This window comes from Mauremys reevesii, linkage group 1 (assembly GCF_016161935.1).
Source record: "Mauremys reevesii isolate NIE-2019 linkage group 1, ASM1616193v1, whole genome shotgun sequence".
Taxonomy (NCBI): domain Eukaryota; kingdom Metazoa; phylum Chordata; order Testudines; family Geoemydidae; genus Mauremys; species Mauremys reevesii.
This window is the reverse complement of record NC_052623.1, coordinates 332360467-332382867: the sequence shown is the minus strand read 5'-3', so window position 1 is coordinate 332382867 and position 22401 is coordinate 332360467. Positions and strand designations below refer to the sequence as shown.

Below are 22401 nucleotides of genomic sequence, written 5' to 3'. Positions count from 1 at the left end.
GCCAAGAATGCAAATGGTTTTTGGAGACTGCGGGAACTGTGGGATAGCTTGAGTCCTCAGTCCCCCCCCCCCCTTCCATGAGCATCCATTTGATTCTTTGGCTTTCCGTTACGCTTGTCACGGGGCACTGTGTTGAGTCCCTGCTGTGGCCTCTGTCTATCATAGCCTTGGAGATTTTTTCAAATGCTTTGGCATTTCGTCTTTTGGAACAGAGTTCTAATAGACCAGATTCATTTCCCCATACAGAGATCAGATTCACTATTTCCCGTACGGTCCATGCTGGAGCTCTTTTTTGATTCTGGGACTGCATGGTCACCCATGTTGATCAGCACTCCACGCTGGGCAAACAGGAAATGAAATTCAAAAGTTCGCGGGGCTTTTCCTGTCTACCTGGCCAGTGCCTCCGAGTTCAGATTGCTGTCCAGAGCGGTCACAATGGTGCATGTGGGATAGCGCCCGGAGACCAATACCGTCGAATTGCGGCCACACTAACCCTAATCCGAAACGGCAATACCGATTTCAGTGCTACTCCCCTCATCGGGGAGGATTACAGATACCGGTATTAAGAGCCTTTTATTTTGATATAAAGGGCTTCGTTGTGTGGGCAGGTGCAGGGTTAATGCGGTTTAACGCTGCTAAATTTGATATAAACTCGTAGTGTAGACCAGGCCTACCAAACTGGGGGGAGGGAAGCTTGGGGCTTCTGCCCTGTGGTGGGGTGATGGGGGTAGGTGCTTCTGCCAGAGGCAACTGGTGCCTTCTGGGGGGAGGGAGGGCCACAATTTAAGGGTTCATTCCCCCCCCGCAACAGCTTGAGTCATGCCCCCCCCAGGCATGCCTGCCCCAGCCCTCAGCGGCCCCTCCCTGCAACTCCCAGCTGTTAGCTCTGTGGGGAGAGGCAGCAGCAAAAGCAATGGCTCTCCCTGCAGCTCCCAGCTGGTTGTCACTGCCTCTTCCCATGGCTGCAGTTCCCAGACTGCTGGCTCCAGTAGCTGCTGTGCAGGGAGGGGGCTTGGTGTCACCATGTGATTGAGTGGGGCCAGCAAATCCTGTCAAAAATCTGGGGGCCACGTGACCCCATGTGCCCCCCTCCCACATCACCTCTGCTTCTGCCCAACAGGGAGGAGGGGTCTCGGGGCTCCAGCACCACAGGACATGCCTGCTGTGGCTCAGGGCTTCAGCAGGAGCAGGGATGAAGCCCTGAGCCCAGGCAGGCACCTGCCATGGGGCTCAAGCCCCAAGCTCCTCCTCCATGCAAAGCTGAAGCCCCGAGCCTTGGCAGGAGCACCCCAGCTCTTGAACTTCTGAAGATTGTTGTATGTGGCTTAGAGGGTGAGTAAGTTTGGCTGCCCTTGCACTACAGGGAGCAATGCTGTATTGTCATGGAGATGTACCAGATGATCTCTCAGGTTTTTCCATCTGTGTCTTTTATGATAGCCAAAGGGAAGGGCAACTAGGAAAGATATATTTTGAAAAGGAATTAGATGGTGCTCCCAACTCTGGTGACGGGACGGCTCTAGCATTTTGGCCACCCCAAGCAGTCATGCGCGGGAGGCGCCCCGGAGCCGCGGGAGGAGCGGACCTCCCGCGGGCATGACTGCAGAGGGACCGCTGGTCCCGCGTGGCTCGGCTGGACCCCCGCGGCTGCGGACGGCTCGCGGGTCCGGCGGCTCCGCTTGAGCTGCCGCAGTCATGCCTGCGGGAGGTCCAGCCGAGCCGCGGGACGAGCGCCCCCTCCGCAGTCATGCCTGCGGTAGGTCCGGTCGTCCCGGGGCTCCGGTGGACCTCCCGCAGGCATGACTGCGGCAGGTCCGCCGGCCCAGCCTGCCGCCCCCTAGATTTGGCCGCCCTAGGCACCAGCTTGTTTTGCTGGTGCCTAGAGCCGCCCCTGTCTGGTGAGCCTAAAAATGAAGAGCTGCTGCTCTTGGTTAAAACTCAGTATCCTTGTAGTCAAGGATCAGAGGGGTAGCCATGTTAGTCTGGCTCTGTAAAAGCAGCAAAGAGTCCTGTGGATTTAACCCTTGTTATGTAGTATTAATTATACAGAAGTTAAAAAGCATCTGATAAATAAGAGATCAGTCATTCTCATAGCTGTGCTCCTTCAGTTAAATTCACCATGAGATCAACTCATTGATTCAGTGAGAGCTTGATAGTGCACAAACGAAACTCACATTCATAATCAAATTCCTCAGGCCAGTAAAAATGAGCATATGGGACAGGTAGTCCCTGACCTTCTCTGAGATTTTGTGTCTGCTTCTCTATATGGGCTATTTAAGTGGCTTCAAAGTATTTTGAATTTTCTTTTATGTTTTTTTTTTAGACCCTCATTGAAATATTTCAAAGAATTGGTACCACCAACATTGCAGATCTCATTGCTGGGCTACTCACCATTTTTATTTGTATGGTAGTTAAAGAAATAAATGAGCGATTCAAACACAAGATCCCTGTTCCTATTCCTATAGAAGTAATTGTGGTAAGCAAAGTACCCTAATAAACACAGCAGACTGGGCTGATTGCAGGAAAATCAGAGCAATGTTTCAGTATTAAAACCATTGTTTTATTTGATTCCAGACAATAGTAGCCACAGGGATCTCATATGCTGCTGACCTGGAAAAAAAGTACAATGCAGGCATTGTTAAAACCATTCCTAGAGGGTGAGTGCACTTATCTTCTGAGACACAGCTAATATTTTAAATGGCTATTAATGAGACTAGTAAAAGAATACTTGTGAGAATCAGAGAGAGACACAGTCTGGTTCACAGCCAAACATTTCCTGAATTCTAGTCCTGGCTCTGTCACTAATTGTCTCCAGGGCCTTTGGTAAGCATCCCCCTAGCTGTACAATGGGAATAATAATATTTCCTTTGTAAAGCATTTTGAGATCTATGGATGAAAATGCTGTATAAGAGCTAGGTCCCCCCCACATACCCCAGCTAGCCCAAGGCCCCTTTAAACCCAGTGATGGGGCTGGATCTGGGGAGGGGCAGGGCTGGGGGTGCTCCAGTTGGGGCCTCTTACTGTGTGCCGGACTCCAGTTGCTAGTCCCGGCCAGGCTGTGGAGGGACGAGACTTCCTGCACCTCTGCCCCCTGCTTCCTGCCCCCATAGCTCCCCAGTCACGGAGGAGAGGTCACTGTATGGGGAGCTGCCCTGCCATCTGACCAACCCCCATGCCTAAGGGAAAATGGCGCCAAAATACAAGTTCGTCCAGCGTGCCATTTTCCCTAAGGCCGGCCCTGTCAATAGGACCAGGATTTGGGCCATATTGAACAAGGTAATCTTGTTGTATGGTCTGCAAGTGTTCCCATCTTTTTGTTAATTTGAAATATTATTGTTCACGTTATCAGTAGTATGTATGTCCTGCTGCCTTGAAGCTTCTTGACAAATCTAGTAAACACAGAATTTGATTAAAATTGATAATGTAAATATATTTTCTTAAATATTAGGTTTTTGCCTCCTGAGCCTCCAGCTGTCAGTATGTTTTCAGAAATGATAGCAGCCGCATTTTCCATTGCTGTGGTCGCTTATGCTATCGCTGTGTCTGTGGCAAAAGTCTATGCAACGAAACATGACTATCCTATTGATGGAAATCAGGTATATGAAACCCAATTAATTTAAAAACAAATTAAATGTAATTTGGGCATGAAGGATCCTTATATCTTCAAACTGGAAAAGAAATTATACAGATTTATCAGACACAAGTGAAACTCTCATATGTGAAATTAATTAAACTATTTGAAAAAGCAGATAAGATATGGTCCTGTGATACAGTCAGTGATACATAGAGATGAGACTGGTGTGAGCTACCCAGGATACTGAACCAGAGCCTCAGTCCTAGTTAATCTCCTGTGTTGTTCCAGTGACATCAAGGCACTGAAAGATGCTCTTAAGAGGCAATGGGGATAACCATTACGTAGGGGAATTCTGTGGTGATGTAAATGTAAGGGGACCGTTGCCCCCTTACTAACAGTCAGTGGGGATGTTTTGGTTGGCTAGATCCCAGCACTAAAAGGGGAAGGGTCAATGGGAAATCAGGAGCCTGAGACTGACAGTCCCCAGATCAGCCTGATTGACAGGGTGGGCAGGCTAATCAGGAAGTCAGGAGACCAGGGGGGTTTAAATTGTATGATGTGATCAGTGGGTCAGGGAGGTGCCCAGTGCAGAGAGAGCACCCCGGAGTGGGGACACCCTAGCCTCTGTCCTGGGTGACCACAGCAGGGTTGGGAGTCGAGCCCCCCAGGAATCCTGGGCCCAGCCTTGTTGGGGTTACGAGGACTCTGCCAGACAGGAGAGTGGAAGGGGAGCCCTCAAGGGCAGGGAGGCCTCTGGGTAAAGGAAGTGGGAGCGAGGACTCAGATCCTTTTGCTAGCCCACTTCACCGGGGTAGTACAGAAGCCAGGAAAGTTCCTCACAATAGCGGGACCATTCCCCCACTTCCATAATCCTGGAATAACTGACTTGATGTGGCCTGCTTCCACTTCTCTGCATAGAGAGTGTTCTGAGGTGGCTGGTGGTAGGGAGGGGCAATGCTGGGCTGGTGAACCAATACCTGGAAGACCACTCTAGTCAGCATAAGTTAGGCCTGATCTATAGTTAGTTTTTGTACCAATTTAACTCTTTCAATTGGGAGTATGATTTTATGCCTATATTATTAAATTGGCACATCCCCTTAATGTAGACACAGTTATACTGGTATTAATGTGTGTATGTCTGTACAGCTTACTCCTGTAAATGTATGGGTGTAAGCTGTGCCAGTGTCGGAACCTTTATACCACTATCACTGCATCCATACTATGGCATTGGGGTTGTATTGCTTTAACTATAGCCATTTCTAAACCAAGTTAGTTATAGTTTTATAAAAACTGTAGACAAACCCTGCGGTTGCTCAAACTGTCTCTATCCCTAGGATCAAGGGAGATGAAGAAAAGGCTTAGAGCTACCTTTGTCTCCTCTATCCATGCTGAACATATATTGCATCCTTTGAATATGTGGGAAAATTGTATTCGCTACAAAAAATGAGCCAAGCATGTTGTTTAACTGGTCTTTCTGTCCTTTACAACTAATGAATAATGCCCTAATTACAATATATCTGATTTTAGAAATATTTTTATTTATTATGTAACCAAATTGGCCCTCTAAGCATGTGAATTATGAGTGGAGACTCCTCTATGTTGGCCATTGTGTATCGTCAAACTATAATACACAATGTTCACATTGGGAAACACTTTAAATTAAGGTTGCCTAACATGTCTTCACTTGCAGTTTAATAAGGCTAAGTGGATAATACAGCTGCATGTACTGTTTTCAACATTCTACCTACACTGCCCTGTTCCAGAAGACATTACATAGTGATTACAGTAGCTGAATGATTGGTAATCAAAAATATTATGTTCCTTCTAGTACTAATACTATGCCTGGCAAACATTCAACAACAGAAAGTCCTAGAAAGAAAGATTGATTACTAGTCTGCTTAAACTAGATGAGTGAAAAATAATAACAGCATAAAACCAGGCAATGAAAGAAGGTTTGAGAGAGGATCAGTTACCTTCTTTCATCAGTGATAACTAGGGCCCTACCAAATCCATGGCCATGAAAAACACATCATGGACTGTGAAATCTGGTCTCCCCTGTGAAATTTGGTCTTTTGTGTGCTTTTACCCATACTATACAGATTTCATGGAGGAGACGAGTGTTTCTCAAATTGGGGGTCCTGACCCAAAAGGGAGTTGTGGGGGGGTCACAAAGTTATTTTACAGGGGTTGCAGTATTGCCAACCTTACTTCTGCCAGGGCCGCCCAGAGGGGGGGGCAAGAGGGGCAATTTGCCCCAGGCCCTGAGCCCCACAGGGGCCCCCACCAGAGTTTTTCAGGGCCCCCGGAGCGGGGTCCTTCACTCCCTCCGGGGGGCCCGGAAAACTCTTGCGGGGCCGGGCGCAGGAGCTTCTTCTGCTCCCGGCCGCGGCGGGGTCCTTCCGCTCCGGGCGGAAGGACCCCGCGAATTACCGCCGAAGACGGAGCGGGACCCGCCGCCGAAGTTCAGCCCGGTCTTCGGCGGTAGTTCGGCGGCAGGGGGGCCCTTCCCTTCCGGGACCCGCCGCCCAAGTGCCCCGCAGACCTGCGGTGGGGGCCCCCCTCCGCCGAAGACCGGGCTGAACTTCGGCGGCAGGTCCGGCTTCGGCGGCGGGGGGGTTCCCCGCCGCGGGTCTTCGGGACACTTCGGCTGCGGGTCCTGGAACGGAAGGGCCCCCCGCCACCAAAGACCCCGGGCCCCCGGAATCCTCTGGGCGGCCCTGACTTCTGCGGTGCCTTCAGAGCTGGGTGTCTGGAGACTGGCAGCTCTTGGCCAGGTGCCCAGTTCTGAAGGCAGCGCCCCACCAGCAGCAGTGCAGAAGTAAGGGTGGCAATACCATACTACGCCACCCTTTACTTCTGTGCTGCTGCCTTCAGAGCTGGGCGGCTCATCTTATTTTGGTACATTTATGGAATTAAGCTATACCAACATAGGCATCTTTATACTGGTACAACTGTGTCCACACTAGGAGATTGCACCAATTTAACTATATTGGTTTCTAAGATGATGTAGTTAAATCAGTAAAAAAACTGTGTGCAGATCAACTCTAAAATACTTAGCAGCAGCTGTTGTAACGAATCCAGTATTTTGTGTAAGCCTACTGTACTTATCACTTTACAGGCTCCTATAAGGAAATGTTATCTTTGCTGTGCAAACAGGGGGCTGGAACAATTTGTATATTGGGGGTGCTGAGAGCCATTGAAGCAAACTCTAAACCCTGTATATGATGGAAACCACTTCAAACCAGGGGGTGCTGCTGCCCCAGCACCCCTAGTTTCAGCATCTATTTGTGTAAATGACATCTAAAAAAAAATCTACATTTACATCATCATCTAATCTTCTTCTAGGAATTTATTGCCTATGGGATCAGCAATGTGTTTGCAGGAGCTTTCTCTTGTTTTGTTGCTACCACCGCTCTATCACGTACTGCTGTCCAGGAAAGCACTGGTGGGAAAACCCAGGTAATGGGTTTATTTTACTATTAATTTTAAAGATATTTCAGTTTAATATTGCATAGGGCAAAGACTTCACAGAGGGTTAACTCCAATATGTTTGTATGTATGACCCTGGTTGGGCAGACAGTGGGATTTGAATCCAGGTTATGTAGTGCTAAACACATGAAACACCACTGCTAAAGCTAAAGCCCAGAATACTGGGACTGGAGCCTGTAACACTCACAAACTTCTTATGTGGACCAGCCACTAGAGGGACACAAAGACTTTCTTAGTGTCAGTTATACGTTACATAATAACAACTGTACACTATTTATTTAATAGTAGGGCCATTCAGAGGGTAAGTAGCAGGTAGAATATGGAGCTGGTGTGGATTTCTTCTCTTCTCTTACACAAAGTCACCCTTTCCCAAGGTACTAATTTGTGGTGATTTACATGGACTGATGAGACTTTATCACCTTGTACAGTTGAATTGTTTCTGGATTTGGCTGTGTATACTTAAACATACTAAATATTTTAACAGGTCTCCTTGTTTACAAAGAAATATAAAATATACCAACATATGCATTATTCGTAGTGAGTTTGAAAACATAGCAGAGAGTCTAAAAATACTTGTTTCATATCAACACTACTATTGTCTTTGCAGGTTGCCAGCATAATCTCAGCAGGGATTGTACTGATTGCCATTGTGGCTCTGGGGAAACTGCTAGAGCCCTTACAGAAGGTACGATGCTTCTCCTGTCTAGCACTCTTACCCCTGCACCATTTTGGCCATATGCTCAGCTGATGTAAATTGGAGTAGCAGCTCCATTTGGAACTGTGCAGATTTATACCAGAAGACTATCTGCCTCATAGTGTACAATTTTAGTTTACTTAATAACCAGAAAACTGGCCCAAAAACATACAGTGTGTTCTCTCTTCTGAATAACCCAGTTTTCACAATCTCTCTTGGCAGTCTGTATTGGCAGCTGTTGTCATTGCCAACTTGAAAGGGATGTTCATGCAGGTGTTTGATGTTCCTCGTTTGTGGAGGCAGAATAAGGCGGATGCTGTAAGTCATTTACTTTTTTCCTAAATGTTTTGGTTCTATTTCTCTTTTTGTGTTTCTTTTGTGTTTTGTGTTTTTGTGTTTCACCCAATTTACTCATAACTTCCACACTTCAGAAACATAATTTTGTATTGTTAACACCAAAAGACTTTAAGACAGATTATCTGGTCCATTAACGCAGACTTCAAAATGTGTGTCCCCCCACCTTCCCCACCCGGTTTATTTGAAATACTACCCATTTGTGGTACAGATCCTTCTCCCAGAAATAAGTGGAAGCCTTCCTTTGCCACTACATATCTGAGGGCAGACTGTCATCCTACAATAAATAAGGTTATTGGGGAAATACATTGCTTCAAATTCCTGGAGTGAAAATAACAAAAGTAGCTGCTGCTTGAGAGACGTAAAGACAATGAAAAATTGTATCCTCTTTAACTGTACAAGGGATAACTGAGTCCCTGCTAGACTTAGTTACCTTAGAATAGCTTGATAATTTATTGCCTAAAAACAAAATACGAATAATAAACAAAACAAAGATGGGCAAAAGTGGCTTGGAAATAAAGGAAGGGTTTAATATAGAAGTCAGCACATAGTTGGGTATTTTGACCATGTTGAAGCTTAGATTCTTTTGTTGCTATTATTATTTGGTGTAGTGATCTTCTGCTGTGATCAGAAGCTATTTTCTTTTTTAATTCAGAGACACTATGTTTGTTCTTTCCTCTCTAGATGATCTGGATTTTCACATGTGTGGCATCCATCATTCTGGGACTTGATTTGGGATTACTTGCTGGCCTTGTGTTCGGATTACTGACAGTTGTGGTGAGAGTTCAGTTGTAAGTAACACAGAAACAGAAAAACCAGTCAGTGCTATAAGTAAGGGAATTTAGAGAAAAGGAGAAAAATTATGTCTGAAAATCAGTCATATTTGACCATGAATTTGAAGTGAAAGAAAATCTACCCTTCTGTTTCTGAAAGTCTGTTCATAGATTCTAAAGCCAGAAGGTACTGTGTTGTAGTCACATTGATGTAAAGGATGCATGCATTATTTTTGTGATTGATCTACTCTATATTTTACCTGGCCATCTGTCATTTAGATACCCATAAGAGATCTTAAAAGGGATGGAAGCGTTCAAAATAAAGTATAAGAAGATATACGAGTAGCCATACTTTATCAATTACTATTCACTCAGCATAGAACAGTACCATTGGGGGGAGGGGGGAAGACACATGTTGAGACAGATAACATTTTGGCAAGTAACATTCTCAGCAGCTACTTATTCTGGGTGTCTTTCTAAGGTACCTGTAGAGTAGAAGACATGTGCAGACATATGTGTGCTGTGTGACCAATCCTCTCTCTTCCCCCACCCTTATTGCTGCTTTAAGATTCCATTCCAAGGTTCACATTTTAGCTGTTGACTATGGCTCTGGTGTTCCCCGCACTGCCTAGCATGGATGAGAGCAAACATGTGGAAGAATAAGTGAGATTGAATGGAGGTGATGGGTGACTTCACAGGATGTTGCTCCACTGCTCAGCCACCTTATAACTCTCTCTTGCTGAATATAGAAGATAACACCTTTCCTTCCGCCTGGAATCCAGAAAGCAAAACTGACATCAAAGCCAGTCCATAACTTTGCTGTCAGGAAGTGCTTAAAAGTGGTGCAGTCAGTATGCTTGAGCCACCATAGACCAAAGTGCATCACATCCAAGCAAGGGCCTGCTATATCCAAGGGAATCCCCTGCGCAGCCTCCTGCTGGGGCTATTCTGTTTGCTGATTCTCACTATTCTGTAAAAGGTTACATGTAACAAGTCATCCCATGTTATAAGTTCCTCAAGTGAATGTTAACTTTACACCATGTTTTCTTTTTGTTTCTGTTAGTCCCTCATGGGGTGGCCTTGGGAACGTTCCTGGCACAGACCTCTACAAGAAAGTCAAGAACTACAAAACTGTAAGTGTTTCTGACTGGTTATTTTCCTAATGGCAGCCTGCAAGCCCAAGGGAGGTACGGCGTTCTACCTTGCAGCTCTATGGAGCACAGCTCCTGAAGATAATGGATCTCAGTGTAAAAATGTCCATCTGGAACCAAGTGGTCAGACCACATTGCATGCTGGGAGCAATAGTTTCTGGGAGCTAAACCTTTATATTAAAAGTGAAGGTAGCTAGCAATCAGCTCCTTTTTATATAAATTAGGTGCCTACTTGGATTCTTGGCAAGTAATCAAACTGATGCTCTATTAGGCTAAGTTTGGGTGCTGCTGCTAATTGGTAAATGTAATATCAATGCATGACCTTGAAATTCTTTTGACAACAGGTTGTTGAACCAGAAGGAGTGAAGATTCTCAGATTTTCCAGTCCTATTTTTTATGCTAATATAGATGGATTGAAAAGCAGCCTGAAATCCACCGTAAGTAGTCTGTGATGGTTTTGAAGGTTTGCTATTTAATTGGCTTTGGAATTTCTACAGCTGTTTGCCTAGATAAAACAAAAATCATTTTGATAACTTGGTCCTGGTTTCTATAGGTGGGATTTGATGCAATTCGTGTGCATAACAAGAGGCTCAAAGCACTGAGGATGATACAGAAACTGATCAAGAAGGGAAAATTAAAAGCAACTAAGGTAAAGTTTAATTTTTTCTGCTCTTTGTTAAAGGGTTACTGTCATGGCTAATAGCTCTGTATGAGGCAAGCTGGCTTCGTTTTGGTTCACACTGATGTGATGTAAGCCTCCATGTATTTTATTTTTTAAATAAAGAAGAGATAGTTTTGACAGATCCTTGTTATAGGAAGTATGGACTCTACATGGGACTTGGGAAGCTAGGGGTGAAAACCATGCATCAGGCCACTGGAGGCAACTACACTTAGTGGTAATCTATGTGGTGTAGCAAAGACCATGTTTAGCTGTGTTCCCAGAAGGTGGCAACATTCACCCAAAAGACAGCAGACTAGGCTGTGTTAGATGTTCAAGAAGGCTAGATGGGTATATTTCTTTATGGACTCTCTGTAGCATAAAAATATAATTAGGAAGGTCAAAAAAGACTCAAAAAGTAACCACAATTTTTTTTAAGTACATCAGAAGCAGAAAGCCTGCTAAACAACCAGTGAGGCCACTGGATGACTGAGATGCAAAAGGAGCACTCAAGGAAGATAAGGCCATTTTGGAGAAACTAAATGAATTCTTTGCATCAGTCTTCACGGCTGAAGATGTGAGGGAGATTTCCAAACCTGAGCCATTCTTTTTAGGTGACAAATCTGAGGAACGGTCCCAGATTGAGGTGTCATTAGAGGAGGTTTTGGAACAAATTGAAAAACTAAACAGTAATAAGTCACCAGGACCAGATGTTATTCACCCAAAAGTTCTGAAGGAACTCAAATGTGAAATTGCAAAATTACTAATTGTAGTTTGTAACCTATCATTTAAATCAGCTTCTGTACCAAATGACTGGAGGATAGCTAATGTGACATGAATTTTTAAAAAGGGCATCAGAGGTGATCCTGGCAATTACAGGCCGGTTAGCCAGACTTCAGTACCAAGTAAACTGGTTGAAACTATAGTAAAGAACAAAATTGTCAGATACATAGATGAACAGAATTTGTGGGGAAGAGTCAACATGGTTTTTGTAAAGGGAAATCATGCCTCGTCAATCTACTAGAATTCTTTGAGGAGGTCAACAATCATGTGGACAAGGGGTATCTAGTAGATAATAGTGTACTTAGATTTTCAGAAAACCTTTGAAAAGGTCCCTTATGAAAGGCTCGTAAGCAAGATAAGCTGTCATGGAATAAGAGGGAAGATCCTCTCATTAATCAATAACTGGTTAAAAGATAGGAAACAAAGGGTAGGAATAAATGGTCAGTTTTCAGAATGGAAAGAGATAAATTGTAGTATCCCCCAGGGGTCTATACTGGGATGAGTCCTCTTCAACAAATTCATAAATGATCTGGAAAAAGGGGTAAACAGTGAGGTGATAAAATTTGCAGATGATACAAAACTACTCAAGGTAGTTAAGTCCAAAGTGGACTGCAAAGAGTTACAAAGGGATCTCACAAAACTGGGTGACTGGGCAACAAAATGGCAGATGAAATTCAATGTTGATAAATGCAAAGTAATGCACATTGGAAAACATAATCCCAACTATACATATCGAACGATGGGGGCTAAATTAGCTGTTCCCACTCAAGAAACAGATCTTGGAGTCATTTTGGATAGTTTTCTGAAAACATTCACTCAATATGCAGTGACATAGATAACATACATGGGCTTTCAATCTTCCCCAATTTACCCTTGTGTCAGATTTAGGAAGCGAATGCCCACATTCTCCACCATGTCATAGATTGTACTTCTAAGATGCACCCTTGGGGTAAGGGTGGGCACCTCTCTTGTCCCAGACATCCTTCTCTGGCTGTAGGCATTGCTGTATTGCTGATTTGGAGCATGGGGTGCAGCCCTCTGGCTCTGAGTCATAGGGAGGCAGCTCCCCCTCCCTTCTGGCCATAACCTCGAAAAGAGACAACTAAGGTGGGATATGATAGAGGACAGAAATCATGACTGGTATGGAGAAAGTAGATAAGGAAGTGTTATTTACTCCTTCTTATAACACGAGAACTAGCGGTCAGCAAATGAAATTAATAGGCAGCAGGTTTAAAACAAAGAAAAAGAAGTATTTCTTCACACAACGCAAAGTCAACCCGTGGAACTCTTTGCCAGAGGATGTTTGTGAAGGCCAAGACTTATAGCAGGGTTAAAAAAAGAACTAGAGAAGTTCATGGAGGATAGATCCATCAATGGCTATTAGCCCAGATGGGCAGGGATGCAAAACCTTGCTCTGAAGTGTCCCTAGCCTCTGTTTGTCAGAAGCTGGGTGTGGACGAGAGGGGATGGATCGCTTGATGATTGCCTGTTCTGTGCATTCCCTCTGAAGCACCTGGCATTGGCCACTGTTGGAAGACAGGATACTGGGCTGGATGGACCATTGGTATGATCCAGTATGGCCATGCTTATGTTCTTATTATAATGCGAGTGGCAGGAAGCTCGACCCTTTGTTTTGATGTAATTGTTTATTTTGTGATACGTACTGAAATGGAGAGTGAAGATTCTTTTTCCAGCCGATGTTGCCCAGACACTTCCACATTCAGAAAAACTATCTGAGCCGTGTACCAGGCACCACATGCCACAGAACTGGAAATCTCTATGTTTGGGTGAAATATAGGTGGATATAGGAAAGGACCTGTGACTATGTATCCATTCACCAGCCTCAGATGATCACTGAGAAGCCCAAGGTGCACAGTTGTGTAGCACAGTGCACTCTCATATCATTCACTGTGATATGACTGTATTGATCACTCACACCTCTCTTTTTGGTGATATGCTGGGAAGGGAAGTCCCTGGCACTGGGATGTGACTGTGAGACTCCCAGGATTACACAGAAAGGGCAATGTACACACAGTGTCAAGTCTGGTAAGTGGCCGTACACCTACGATCACTAGGGAGAGGAAGTCATCTTGGCCCAGAGAGAGCTGTAACCATCCAGTGCTGCATCTAAATGCTTTGAGGTGTATCAAGGTGCAATAAATATCAATGCTCCATCATAAACCACTGCAACATGGAAGCTTTATAGAACATTGTGGCTGCTTCAGAGTCAAAAGGCATCTGGTCAGTACTCGTTAGGGAGGGGAGCCATTAACTGCTGATAACATGTTTAACTAACTGGACAATTCTCCTGATAAAGGGCAATATGTTCAAAAAGACAGTTACTCACTGTTGTAACTGTTGTTCTTCGAGATGTGTTGCTCATATCCATTCCAGTTAGGTGTGCGCGCGCCGCGTGCACGTTCGTCAGAAGATTTTTACCCTAGCAACACTCGGTGGGTCGGCTGGGCACCACCTGGAGTGGTGCCGCTATAGTGCCGAATATATACCCCTGCCGACCCATCTGCTCCTCAGTTCCTTCTTGCCGGCTACTCCGACAGTGGGGAAGGAAGGCGGGTCTAGAATGGATATGAGCAACACATCTCGAAGAACAACAGTTACAACGGTGAGTAACCGTCTTTTCTTCTTCGAGTGATTGCTCATATGCATTACAGTTAGGTGATTCACAAGCCTTACGTAGGCGGTGGGGTCAGAGTGAGATGTTGCAGAATGCAAAACTGCTGAGCCAAAGGCTGCATCATCTCTGGACTCTTGGACCAATGAGGCAAAGGTGTGGACCGAGGACCAGGTAGTTGCACGACATATCCCCAGGAAGGGTATGTGAGCCAGGAAGGCAGCAGAGAAGCCTGAGCCCTGGAGGAATGTGCAGTAAGGTGGCTTGATGGAACATGGCCAAATCACAGGAGGTGCGGATGCACGATGGCATCCAAGATGAAATACTCTAGGAGGAAAGGGTAGGCCCTTCGTCTGGTATGCCAGTACGACGAAGATTTGGGGGCGTTACGAAAGGGCTTTGTCCGCTCAACATAGATTGTGAGCGCCCTACGGACATTTAGGGAGGGCAATTGTTGCTCCCTTTGCGATGAGCGTGGCTTCGGAAAGAAGACCGGAAGGAAGATATCCTGGTTGATATGAAAGGCCGACAGCACCTTAGGGAGGAAGGCCGGACGTGGTCACAACTGCCCTTGTCCTTGAGAAACACAGTATACCGTGGGTCCATCGTGAGAGCCTGAAGCTTGGAGACTCGTCTGGCCGATAGAAAGGCTACAAGGAAAAACTGTCTCCCAGGACAGGTATATCAGCGAGCATGTTGTCAGTGGCTCGAATGGGGCAGTCATAAAACTGGTTAGAACCAGGTTGAAGACCCAGGTTTTGTAGCAGCAGGAGAAACGCTTCCACTTGGCCAGATACATTAACCGAGTGGAAGGTTTCCTACCACCCAGGAGAATCCTGCAGAACCGAGGCAGAACAACGTAACTCGGATCAGTTTAGCCACGCAGCAGCCATGCTGTGAGGTGCAGGGATTGCAGGTGTGGTTGGTGAAGCTTGCTGTGATCCTCCGTTATGAGGTCTGGGCAAAGAGGCAGGGGAATCGGGTTGGCTACCGACAGGTGTAGCAACCTGGTGTACCAGCGCTGCCTGGGTTACGCTGGAGCGATCATGATCAGATGCGCTCTGTCCCTGCAGAGTTGTAGAGGACCCTGTGAACCAGCGGGAATGGTGGAAAAGCGTACCGCAGATGGCTCATCCACGGCATCAGAAAAGCATCCAAGATCGAGCCCGGAGAGAGGCCTTGGAATGAGGAGAACTTCTCTCTCTTTCTGTTCCCGCGAGAGCGAAGAGGACTATGCGGGGAAAACCCCACTTCCGGAAAAAACGGAATGGATAACGTCCAGAGGAATCGACCACTTGTGAGACAGGAAGGATCTGCTGAGGCAATCCGCCAGAATGTTCTGGACCCCTGGGAGAAAGGACGCTACCAGGTCTATTGATCGGTCTGTGCAGGAGTCCCGGAGCTGGATAGCTCTCTGCAAAGAGGGGAGGACCGTGCTCCTCCGTACTTGTATGTGTAATACATGGCCGTTGTGTTGTCCGTGAACACCGAGACACAACGGCCTTGCAGGTGCTGCTGAAACGCCTGGTACACAAGGCAGACTGCTCTCAGTTCTTGGACATTGATGCGCAAGGCCAGCTCTTGAGCCGACCGAAGGCTATGAGTGCAAAACTGACCCAGGTGAGCACCCCAGCCGAGAGATGGGGTGTCCATCATGAGGGACCCCGAGGGGTGAGGTGGATGGAACAACATCCCTGGACACACCAGGGAGGGCGTCAACTCCCAGTCGAGGGAGCCTAGGATGCTCGGGGGGATCGAGACGACCATGAGTATGCTATCTCTGCCCGGGTGGTACACCGAGGTGAGCCACGATTGAAGTGGACGGAGGCGAAGCCTGGCATGTTTGGTTACAAACGTGCAGGCAGCCATGTGACTCAGGAAACCTAGGCAAGTGCGAGCCAAAGTTGTCGGGAAGGTCCGTAGACCTTGTATAATTGTTACCATCGCCTGAAACTGAGGCTGAGGTAAGCAGGCTCTGGCGAGACTGGAATCCAGGATGGCCCCAATGAATTCTATTCCCTGTGTGGGAATCAGAGTGGATTTTTCTATATTGATCATCAGGCCTAGACGCAGGAACAGCTCCTTGTCGATGCCCACATGACTGGTAACTTGGGCTCCAGTGATCCCTCAAATGAGCCAATCGTCTAGATACGGAGAACGTGTATCCGACGGTGGCGGAGAGAGGCGGCGACTACCGCCATGCACTCTGAATACACTTGGGCTGTATAGAGGCCAACCGGGAGGGCCGTAAACTAGACATGATGATGGTTGGCCACAAACCGGAGGTACCTTCTGTGTGGAGGATAAATGGCGACGTGAAAATACGCGCCCTTCATATCGAGGGTGGCATACCAGTCTCCGGGATCCAAGGATGGGATGACGGTCCCCATGGATACCATGCGGAACTTCAGCTATATCATAAACTTGTTGAGTTCCCGCAAGTCTAGGATAGGTCTGAGACCTCCCTTCGCCTAGGGGATTAGGAATTAGTGGGAGTAGAACCCTTTGCCCCTTTCGTCCTGAGGTACCCCCTCTATAGCTCCGATGGAGAGGAGTGTCCACACCTCTTGCAAGAGGAATCGCTCGTGAGAGGGGTCCCTAAGAGGGACGAGGATGGATAGGCTTTTGCCCCATTGGTGGTTAGAAGGACCCTGATTTTGGCTCCTTGGGGTCCTGATTGACGCCTACGACCGACTAAGCCACGCCCGCTGGCAAAGCCCTGTCTTTGTCTAGGCGCAGGGTAAGAGCGGTGAGGCTGGGGACGGAAAGGTTGGCGCTGAGTCACTGGCGTGTGCATGCCGAGAGAGAGCGCAGAGTGACCCTGCTGCCCTTTAGGCTGTGCAGCCTAGGGCCAGGTTTTTTTTTTTTTTTCCGGAGAACAGGCCTTTGCCATTGAAGGGCAAGTCCTGTATAGTGTGCAGCAGCTGCGAGGGAAGGCTTGATAACTGGAGCCATGAAATGCGCCTCGTGGCAACACCCAAGGCCAGAGTCGTGGCAGCGGAGTCAGCTGCATCCAACGAGGCCTGGAGGAAAGCTCTCGCCAGCTTCTTCCTTTCTTCCAGGAGGGCCTCAAACCCTTGACGGGAGTTCTGAGGAACCGACTCTGTAAATTTGCCCACCGCCGCCCACAGTAGCGGCTAAGCAGGGCTTGCTGGTTTGCTACGCGAAGTTGCAGGGCACCTGCTGAGTACATCTTACGGCCCAGTAAAACCATTCGCCTAGCCTCCTTGGGTTTAGGGGCTGGTGCCTGCTGGCCATAGTGTTCCGTTTCATTGACGGACTGGACGGCAAGGGAGCAGTGCGGGGGAAGACGTACATATTGGTATCTGTAGCCCCTGGAGGATTCCATGTACATGCGTTCGACTGCCCTGCCCACGGGCGGGATAGTGGCTGGAGACTGCCAGATGATATCCGGATTGGCCTTGACCGCGGAATGAACGGTAGGGCCACTCTAGTGGGGGCGACAGCCGACAGAATATCTACGACCGGATCCTGTATCTCCGAGACTTCCGCCACTTGGAGATTCATATTGAGTGCCACCCGTCTCAGGAGGTCCTGATGGGCCCCCAAGTCGATTAGAGGAGGGCCCAAGGAGTACGCTCCTGCCACCGCCTCATCTGGGGAGGAGAAAGAAGAAAGGCCGGGGACAAGTGGGTCCTGTGTGGGCTCGCGGCCCTGGATGACCTCCTGATCCTTGGGATCTGGGAGTCCGGTGGCTGAACCGGGGCTTCCTCTGCACCGGTCGGAGGGGGACGGCTAACTGTCGCCTCTGGTACCCAGTGCTCTGACAGAGCAGAGTGAGATGGAATCACAGGTACGCCTTTGGCCTGATGGCATGCCCAAGATGCACAGGGTGACCACTGATGGGGGTCAGGGTCCTGGGGCTGGGGCACCTGGAAGACTCTGGTGTGCACATCCGAATCACAGACCTGCGCATATGAACTGCCCACGCGGGACGACAGTGATGCATGTTTGGATGGCTATGGAGGAGCTGAAAAGCCCTGGCAGAGTCTCCCTCTCTTAGCTGATGACGCTCGACGCGGCACCGGGGATCGGTACCAGGAGGCATACCGGTACCGGGAGCAAGAACGGGACCTGCAACCGGAGCGGTGCCGGAAGGTCGACCGAGATCTCGTGGCTCAACGTCGGGAGAGGCTACGGGAGTCTAGTGCCCGGAGCGGTGCTAGATCAGCGCCGAGTGTACCGGGCCGGCGAACGGGACGGTGATCGGTGCCGCGAGTACGGCCGGTACCAAAGTGGAGAACGGTGCCGGGACTGCGAGTGGCGTCGGCACCTGGATTGGCGATGGGACCAAGAACATCTGGGGGACCGCGATCGTGAACGGTGCCGCTCTGCGGTGCCGACGCAGGGTGATCTGATCAAGACAGGCTTGCCGATCGACTATATAACCCGCACCGGTGGTGCCAGGGGTTGAAGCAGTGCAGGCGCTATCATTGCAATCAACTCCCTCGCCATGGAAAATGTCTCCGGTATGGAGGGAATAGTGAGCTCAACCACGGTTCGCACCGGGGAGCGTTCATGCACCAGACTCGACGGCTCTTGCGTGGCCGGAGTCGACGGTGCCGATAGTGTCGGTGCCGCGGCAGGTATCGGAGCCGGGCGGTCCGACTTAGTATAGCACTCGGGCTGCGGAGCAGGCAGCTCTGACGCAGCTTAATGGTGAGCTCGACCGCGGCTCGTACCGGGGAGCTTTCAGGCACCGGACTCGACGGCTCTTGCATGGCCGGAGTCGATGGTGCCGATAGTGTCGGTGCCGCGGCAGGTATCGGAGCCGGGCGGTCCGACTTAGTATAGCGCTCGGGCTGCGGAGCAGACGGCTCTGACGCAGCTTAATGGTGAGCTCGACCGCGGCTCGTACCAGGGAGCTTTCAGGCACCGGACTCGATGGCTCTTGCATGGCCGGAGGCGACGGTGCCGATATTGTCGGTGCCGCGGCAGGTATCGGAGCCGGGCAGTCCGACGTAGTATAGCGCTCGGGCTGCGGAGCAGACGGCTCTGACGCAGCTTAATAGTGAGCTCAACCACGGCTCATACCGGGGAGCTTTCAGGCACCGGACTCGACAGCTCTTGCGTGGCCGGAGGCGAGGGTGCTGATATTGTCGGTGCCATGGCAGGTATCGGTGCTGGGCGGTCCTTCTGCGTCCGAGCTGCTCGGGCTGCGGAGCAGGCGGCTCGGACGCAGAAGGAGTCTTGTGCCTCTTCATCCTCCAGGAGAGGGATCTGTGCCGAGCGGCTGTCGGTGCTGGCGACGACCGGTGCTGCGAGGCCTTGGCGGTACCGGCGATCCGGTGCCAAGGGAGCGCTTCTTGAAGACTGACCAGCGCTCGATGCCGAGGGCAGAGGAGTACGAGCTGCCTCTCTTAAGAGCTGCTTGAGACGAAGTCCCGCTCCCCTTTAGTTCTCGGCTTATCGGCCTTACAAATGCGGCACTTATCTGTTAGGTGAGATTCCTCGAGGCACTTAAGAGAGGATCTCTTGTCGGCATCAGCTTATGGCCGGCCGAGCACGGTTTGAAACCCTGTGAACCGGGCATAGTACCCGGCACCATGTGCGGGGAAGGGGTTAATCCCCGAACCCCTGTGAACTATACACTAACTATACTACAAACGAATAAAGTTAACTACAACTATATAAATCTGAACTACATATACAGAATTAACGAGAGAAACAACGAGTAGCTAGGGAAGTGGAGGTCAGCTAAGCCGCGCTCCACTGTTCCAAAGACCGACACGGTTGGTAAGAAGGAACTGAGGGGCGGATGGGTCGGCAGGGGTATATATCCGGCGCCATAGCGGCGCCACTCCAGGGGGCGCCTAGCCGACCCACCGAGTGTTGCTAGGGTAAAAATCTTCCGACGAACGTGCACACGGCACGCACACACCTAACTGGAATGCATATGAGCAATCACTCGAAGAAGAACATGGGCACCTGAAGAGGATAATCACATTGCAAATATGAGGCGTCAGTTTGAACATCATCTTCAGAACTTGACCCATCTAGTGAACTCTACCTAGAGTATTTTCAGGGCCTGGGGAAAAGAAATCCTTCCCCTCTAGCATGCAGGCAGCAGTAGAACTCTTCCATGGCTGCTACTATAGCCTTGGGGCTGAGGTTGGAGTGACCATTGGCAGCTGTGCCCACAGTATGTTGGGGAGGGGAGAGAAAGGCCAGTTGATCTGGACGCAGTGGATTACCTGGTCTTTTCTTTACTCCTCCTCATCCCTACATCTGTTTTACGAAGTTATAGACTGGCAGGCCCTTCAGAGCTGCATTCTGGTGCAAGAGAGTTCAAATCACAGGCTCCTTATATCTTGCCTCCTATATGCAGAAGAATTGCATAGGTTTTCCGGCCAACAGGGCATTCCACAGCTGCTTAAATGGGGCAACATTTATCGTGCTAGTTGTAAAATGGCCATTTATACTAAGTGCTTACATGAGTGTCCAAATGTGGAATGTAGATATCCTATTGAAGTCCCCACAGTTGAAGGTTGGGAATAAGTGTCATTTTTTGCTAGATATTATACTGCAGGATGCTAGATTTTTGTTTTCCTTCAAGTTTATATGATGAAATGTTCAGTTAAGTGACAACAACTCTTGATCCTTGGATTGCTATTGCAACAAATGTAATACATATAATTCAAAAATAAAAACATCAACCCTAAAGATTCTATAGGGTGAGGTTCTCAAGTGGAAGCTTGTTAGTTATTTTCTGGACAGTGGTTTTCCCATATGGCTCTCCTCCCTTAATGAACACAAAAACGGGAAAGAAAATACACTGTATACAGGGAGAAGTGCTAATTATTGGCTCAATATTGTTTCCATTTAAGTCATTTAGTGCAGGATCAGTCATATGTGAAGAAATGAGGAAAAAATGCTTCCGCCATTATTGCTTAAATAAGCTAATATGGAAAAATTCCAAAATCTTTGTCCCTGATTAAGTGATATATTTCTTATATTATCTGTTCTGATTAGAATGGCATCATCAGTGATTCTGGGACTACCAATGAAGCTTTTGAGTCTGATGAAGATCTCGATGATCCTGAAGATCTTAAAATTCCAACCAAAGAAGTAGAGATCCAAGTGGATTGGAATTCAGAACTCCCAGTCAAAGTGAATGTCCCCAGAGTGCCTATCCACAGTTTAATTTTTGACTTTGGAGGTGTATCATTCTTGGATGTTGTAGCCGTGAGGACAATGAGAATGGTAAGTCTTTTTTTTTTCTGTGCAGTATCAGTCATTGGTATGTTAGTTAGGGACAGTTTGGCTGAAATTAATTTTGAGTTTCTCAGTGTATGTTGCTTTGTGACACATCTTTCATATTTCTGTAACAGGTAGATTTTGGTCTATTTATAAATTAGATAAAAAAACTATAATAAAAACATTATTAAGGTTGTAAAGACAAGCACTTAAGCATTAGAAAATGCCAGAATTAGGATGCCTGTGCAACCTTAATTTGGCCTCCCTGTGCCTATGCATTGCTACTATCTTTAATTTACATGATCGCATATTTTTCCATGGGACCCTTGCTTCAGTCAGTGCACAGGATGGCCAGCGCTCATTTAAAGAGAAGCTATTCAATATTTTGTTTTATTCTCATTGCTCAATGTGTGGCCCTATGCCTTATTTACCGCACGCTAGTCAGACCTTGCCATGAAGAGAAAACTATTAACTTCCTCATGGACTTTTCTTTAGCACGCAGCACTATAGTATCTGACTACATTAATATTAATCAATGTATGTTCACAACACCCCTGCAAGGTGAGGGGTATTATCCCCATTTTACAGATGGGGAGCTGAGGCACAGAGAGATTAAAATGAAAAGTATCCACTAATTGTGGGTGCCCAATATGTGACACAAAAGACCTGATTTTTCAGAAAATTTAGCATTATATAGCACTTGGTATGTTCAAAGCATTGACTTCAACTGCAGTTCCTGAGTGGTCAGCACTTCTGCAATTCAGATTCCAGGTTATTAAGTTGGACATCCAGAAAATGAGGAACAAACAGTTAGTAACTACCTGCAAAATATTTTCTGTTCCTGTAATCCTCTGCCTTACTCACTATGCATCTTCCAACTTCTTCAACAAATGAGGCAGGGGTCCCACAGACCATAGGTTCTCCACCTTTTTCTTTCTGAGGCCCCCCCTTAATATGCTATAAAAACTCCATGTGTGCCACAACTGTTTTTTCTGCATATAAAAGCCAGGGCTGGCATTAGGGGGTAGCAAACAGGGCAATTGCCTGGGGCCCACACCAAAGGGGGGCCCCCCACAAA

At 47.7% G+C, this 22401-nt stretch overlaps 1 protein-coding gene across 1 annotated transcript in view; it reads left to right on the top strand.

Annotated features, from left to right (window-relative positions):
• SLC26A4 (solute carrier family 26 member 4) overlaps positions 1 to 22401 on the top strand; it is a 37785-nt gene that overhangs the window by 10453 nt on the left and 4931 nt on the right. The window contains exons 7-17 of the mRNA XM_039516683.1: positions 2321 to 2473; positions 2572 to 2654; positions 3446 to 3593; positions 6917 to 7030; positions 7668 to 7745; positions 7977 to 8072; positions 8793 to 8899; positions 9945 to 10014; positions 10377 to 10469; positions 10586 to 10681; positions 21099 to 21329. Coding sequence (XP_039372617.1) covers positions 2321 to 2473; positions 2572 to 2654; positions 3446 to 3593; positions 6917 to 7030; positions 7668 to 7745; positions 7977 to 8072; positions 8793 to 8899; positions 9945 to 10014; positions 10377 to 10469; positions 10586 to 10681; positions 21099 to 21329 — 1269 coding nt within the window. The remainder of the gene's footprint in view (positions 1 to 2320; positions 2474 to 2571; positions 2655 to 3445; positions 3594 to 6916; positions 7031 to 7667; positions 7746 to 7976; positions 8073 to 8792; positions 8900 to 9944; positions 10015 to 10376; positions 10470 to 10585; positions 10682 to 21098; positions 21330 to 22401) is intronic.